General features: G+C 46.8%; 1 protein-coding gene across 2 annotated transcripts in view; it reads left to right on the forward strand.

The window, feature by feature from the left end:
- Positions 1–1,262: 1,262 nt before the first annotated feature.
- The window catches only part of adgrb3 (adhesion G protein-coupled receptor B3), a 142,962-nt gene continuing 138,077 nt past the window's right edge, over positions 1,263–6,147 (forward strand). For both annotated transcript variants that reach the window (XM_084709211.1, XM_084709213.1), the window contains exon 1: positions 1,263–2,016. In XM_084709211.1, the coding sequence (XP_084565337.1) occupies positions 1,263–2,016 (754 nt within the window). The remainder of the gene's footprint in view (positions 2,017–6,147) is intronic.

Consider the following 6,147-nt stretch of genomic DNA (forward strand, 5'->3'; position numbering starts at 1 on the left):
GTTCTATTCAACAGACTACCCTGCTAGTCGACGCGACAGTTGAGGAATAGCGCATTCTTTGTGATTATGTCAAGCAAACGGTCTAGTGGGGAGGGTCAGTCAGTCGTATCTCAGGACGTATTTGTCTGACTTGAACACACTGAATTTCAACGCCTACACAACGCTGTGACAGTGCTCACAGCTGCATTGCCTGCAGGATTAAAGCAATCAGGACATCACATTGAATTCTCTCTCTCTCTATTTCTGTCTTTCTCTTACCCTCTCTACCTCGATCTCTCGATCTAGATGACAAAACAATTGCTCTGAAGAACACTGAGCCGAAACGTCGCTAACCCTCAGTAAAATAAGTATCTGGTATTTATTGAACAGCTAGTTTGGGTAAAAAAAGATATTGTGCGTAATATGCGCGTAATTAGAACGTTCAAAACCCCGTTTGTCCGCAATCCAATTGTAGCCTGTAGCTTAATCGAATATGAGACACGCTCTAAGTGCTGACTTTGAGAGGCATAGGTTGAATGGGCATGTCGTGAAGCAAATGGATGGACTAAGTAATGGAATACAGCGCCTGATGAAACACAGATAGACACATTCTAGAACACATCCCTCTACGCACGAGACTGCTGCAACCATTCAACAACCTGTAATCTCTTGGATATAGACTACACAACTGGAAACCTTAACTGCCTAGTTGTATCACGCTGCAGTTTTTTTTGGTGAAAACAGTAGGGCAACATAACAGGAATGATTTTAAACGAAATTATTTTCTTGGTCATCAGAGGAATTCTACAAAAACAAGCCCGGCTGCTTAACCATGCAGTGGCCTTTGGTTTTTACAGCTCATGAGCACGTCATTATTTAATTTAGGAAAAATGACTGACATCTAGCAACATCAACCTAGTCACATCTTTGTAACGACTTTCATGAGTGTCATTGATCTGTTATGCGGATTCCCTCAAATCCAAGATCATTAAGAACCACAAGGTGGCAATGTTTGTCCAAAGTTTTCTTTCTTGGGAAAAGGCAAGACAACCTGCTCCGAGTGGAAGCCAATAGGGATGCTGTTCCGTCCACTGCGTTTGACCTTAACCTATAAAAACGTCAGCATTTGTATCTAAAAGAGTCCTAGAGCTAATCCACATGTTTATCCCCACGGCAACACAATGCACACAAAAGTCAGACAAAATGCTAATCCAGCGAGTGTTCTGGTGTCATGGTGCAGGCCTAACCTTTCCAATCTCTTCTTGCAGGCCAAATGACATAGGATGAAGGCTATTCGTAACTTGTTGATTTATATATTTTCCACCTATCTCCTGGTTATATTTGGATGTACTGGTGCCCAAGACGTCTGGTGTTCCACGCTGGTCAAGGGAGTCATCTATGGCTCCTACTCGCTGACTGAAATGTTTCCTAAGAACCATACAAACTGCACGTGGACACTGGAGAACCCTGACCCCACCAAATACAGCATCTACCTGAAGCTGCACAAACAGGACCTCGGCTGCTCCCAGTTTGCTCTGCTCGTGTATCAGTTCGACCATTACTCGCACGAGAAGATCAACGAATTGCTCAAAAACAACGAATCTATAGTGTACCTTTGCGATACCAAGAATAGCTACGTCTTTTTGCAGTACAACAAGAATTTTGTTCAGCTACGGAGGGTTTTCCCGTACGATTACAACGGATTGACGCCGCAGAAGCTGGACGAAGACGACAAGTCTATCGTGGAGTTTGTGGTGTTGAACAAAGCAAGCCCCAGCCAGTTTGGTTGCCAGGTTTTGTGCGCCTGGTTGGAAAACTGCCTGAAGTCCGACAAGGGATCGGTGGAATCATGTGGAATAGTGTATACAAAGTGTACCTGTCCGCAGCACCTAGGAGACGGAGAGTCAGAGGGTATGCTGATGTTGAACAACATGGTGTTACCTTTAAACCCTCAAACGGAAGGGTGCCTGACGCCCAAACTGCAGCTGGGGCAAGTGTGCAACCTCAGCGCAGAGGTGAAGCGACCCGCCAAGGAGGGTGAGTATGCTGCTGTAGTCGCCCTCCAGGGGTCTGAGTCAGTGAATGTACAGTATGTTTATGGCAGTGTGTTGGTTAAACGGTGGATTGTACTGTATGATTCAGATGTGCACGCCAACTGGTCACCCCCCCCCCCTCTATTTTAACCCCCTCCACCCCAATAGCATGACCACAGAGTTGGCTTGTGGCATGTGAAACAAAGAGCACACATAGAAGCCAGTCCTGCCCTCCAGTCCCCATGAAGGCCTTAGCTGCAGAAGAGTGGGTCTACAACCACACAGCAGGCGTCCTGGCCTACACCACCGACCTCCCCTGCCTGCACACATGCACCCACACACACACACACACACACCCACACACGCACACACACACAAACACACACACACACACACACACCCACACGCACACACACACACACACCCACACACACACACACACACCCACACACGCACACACACACCCACACACACCCACACACACACACACACACACACACACACACACACGCACACACAGACACTCGCACACGCACACACCAGTCTTTAACAATACTGTCATTTCCTTTTTTTTTATTAACGACCAGTGGATTTTATGGACGCAGTCTGTGAGTCCTGTGTCCTTCGTTCCGTTCTACCGGCATCAATGTGGGGGCGAGTGATCTGCAGCAGCACCCCCCTTTAGGTCTGCATGTCCTGGACTCGACACACCGCAAGCTCACGGACCCAGGAGTGATGTTGGCAGGAACTGTTACGCCAAGTGTACATGCAGATCCACAGTTTCCTTTGAAGTGCAGCTACAGCAGAAACCTCTTGCAGTCTGACATTCTAGGAATCCAGTTTGTGTCAGTTAATTTCAACATCAGTATGCAGAGTTGGACGGTGAAATAACGCACGTTTTTTGCTTGGAGGAATGGTCGCTAAGGATGATTTGCTCAGTTGTCCTCCTGCTGTAAGGAGAAGAACAAAGATGGCTTTTGTGCATTCCACAATGCGCATTCTACACACACACATACACACACACACACTTATACACACACACAGACGATCACACACTTACGCAAAGATACGTATAATTGCATGCACGCAAACTTACACACACGGAGACACCCACATACGCAGATTCACACACATGCAAACGTACACATACAGAATCACATGTGTAGAGGAGGGGCCAATCACAGTATAGAGAAGGAGCCAATCACAATATAGAGAAGGAGCCCATTCACAGTATAGAGAAACACAGAGGTCCAGCGCACTCGCAGTGAATCACAGCAGTTTGGCGTTCATTCCAGCACACTGAACCCAAAATAATGAATCCCTCCTCAGACGAGAGCGGGGAGAATGAGAGGAGGCTGAGAGGGGGGGAGCCGTGAAGCGATTCACCCGGAGGTCCTGTGTTTCCCTACACTGGTTACGATAACCACCCTCTGGGGAACGTGTGGCAGATTTCTGATCAAATGGGACACACTGCAGTCACAATTACCTTGCTGGAGTTTACCGGAGCTGTCCTTGGGCCACGCCCCAGGGATTTACGTTTGCAGTGGGATGTGGTGATATTGTGGGTTTTATAATATTTTCTAGTTCCATTTATTTACTTATTGAACTTTTTCGGGGGATACTCCAGACTGCTGAAACCTCTCAGGGTGTTAGAGTTGAGGTTCTGGCTGGCGTTGGCACTGGGGTATGCTCCAGTCTTCACTGTTAGTCATCCAAAAGCTTTTTATGTCGGCCTTCATCTCACAGGGGGTGTCATTCAGACGGATATTTACGTCACTTCTGTAGGTTGTAACTCGGGCGATCTGGTGCGCTGCTCTGAAAGAGACAGATGTATTTTCGAGACACGACCTGGATGGAGATCATGTTGTGGCAGACAGTCCGCTCTCATGTCCGTCAGATCCCTTTCCCAAAAGCAGCATTTTGACATTTTTCCATCGACATGTTAATAACAGCTTAAAAGCATCAGCTTAGTTTTTTTTTGTTTTTTTTTTCTCCAAAGATTTTTCCACAAGCTCTATTTATAGGATTGGCTTGCGGGGTCTGAATAAATCCCTCTTTATCTGGATAAGGGCTGGATAACCACTGGGTTTAATGGAGAAGAGAGAGCCAGGGGCTCCCAGTGTGGCTGGGTTGGTCTCTCCACCAGGTGGAAGCTGGCTTGGTTAGCAGTCGACAAGGTCTGAGGCGGATAAAAATCCTCCTCTTTGATCTTTTTACAATCATGTCTGAGGTCAGCTCCGGAGCACTGTGGGGAAAGAATCCGAGATCTAGCAGGCAAACTCTCCTCTCTCTCTCTCTCTCTCTCTCTCTCTCTCTCTCTCTCTCTCTCTCTCTCTCTCTCTCTCTCTCTCTCTCTCTCTCTCTCACTTGCATCTATGTTATTATCATTCAAGTTGGTATATTATTAATGTTGCCAAATAATCGGTATAAATAAATACATAAATAAGTAAATAGATACACACACGTATGTATATATACACATATATATACATATACATATGCATACGTATACACACGTGCATACACACCCACGTGTATATATACACACGTATATACCCACACATACACATACACATGCACATACACTAGGTTATATAATGATAATAACAGTAAAAATAAAATACTAGATTTGAAATTCTCTCTCTCACTCTCTCCCTCTCTCTCTCTCTCTCTCTCTCCTCTCTCTCTCTCCTCTCTGTCTCTTCATCTCTCTCTCTGGCCCTCATTTACTAACAATGGCGCAGTTTATGCTGCGTCTGTTTATGCGAGTTTGGTAATAGCGCCCGCTATGCCTCCTCATTTAGCGTATTTATCAAACCTGGCACTCATCAGGCAATCAGCGCATACTCCGCCCTCAAGTGCAATTATTGCTCCTCTAAAAGAACAATGGGCTCGTATATTTCTATCATGGATGTTCCTATGGGAAAACGAAAGCGCAAGCTTAAATGTTGTGACGTGTATGAAGTAGCCTAACAGCAAACCTGAACATATTACGTGTATTTATTTAGAAATTAAAAAATTGGCCTATGTCTTCGCCTTGCTCGGATCACTGCCAGGGGCGAATCTAGATTCCCACTTTTGGGGGGGGGCTAAGCCCCTGCATAAAAACTATAATTTTTCCTGTGACCCAGCAAAACTAGGGGGGTCTGGGGGCATGTACCCCCAGAAGAAATTTTCGAAAATACCCCTTTAAATGGTGTCCTCTAGTGGGTTTTAGGAAGAGAAAGTAACACATTTAGATTTATTTATTTTATTTTTATAAGATTTTTTAGGGGGGGCTAATGAAACTTCTTTGGGGGCTCCAGCCCCCCCAAAATAGTGCTAGATACGCCCATGATCACTGCTGCCATCGTATAAGGTCCATCTGTACACACAGGAAAACCCGCTCCTCCTGCTCTTAAGAGGCGGTACATTTCCCCCGCAGGATAGAGGCACACTCTTACTGGCAGTCTTTGTAAATACCGCAGAATGTAGAATTAGGAACTTTGAACATATCCCCCAACCTTTTTGGGTGGAACTCGCACTTTCCCCCTGACCCTCCCACTTTCCCCCTGACCCTCCCACTTTCCCCCTGACCCTCCCACTTTCCTCCTGACCCTCCCACTTTCCCCCTGACCCTCCCACTTTCCCCCTGAGCCTCCCACTTTCCCCCTGACCCTCCCACTTTCCCCCTGACCCTCCCACTTTCCCCCTGAGCCTCCCACTTTCCCCCTGACCCTCCCACTTTCCCCCTGACCCTCCCACTTTCCCGCTGACCCTCCCACTTTCCCCCTGACCCTCCCACTTTCCCCCTGACCCTCCCACTTTCCCCCTGAGCCTCCCACAAATGCAAATTGAAAGCGGAACTCGCTCATGTGGCAGGCAATCTGCAATTTTACGCAAGTGCGCCCTGTTTGTAAATAGCCCACATCGGTGAAGTCAGTCTGCGAACAATTAACACCTGGAAACAGGCGCAAACGGATTGATAAATGAGGCCCTCTCTCTCTCTTTTTCCTTCTCTTTGTCCCTCCCCCTTAGTACAAGGGTCTCTCTAAGTACAATTCTCCCACTCTGTCTCTCCGCTCTACTGGATTTTGCATGGCTACTCCTCGGAGAGAAAAAAAATCTATATTTGAGGTTGTCGGTGAGACCATGA

This window comes from Hypomesus nipponensis, chromosome 11 (genome assembly GCF_054491055.1).
Source record: "Hypomesus nipponensis isolate SF chromosome 11, ASM5449105v1, whole genome shotgun sequence".
Classification (NCBI taxonomy): domain Eukaryota; kingdom Metazoa; phylum Chordata; class Actinopteri; order Osmeriformes; family Osmeridae; genus Hypomesus; species Hypomesus nipponensis.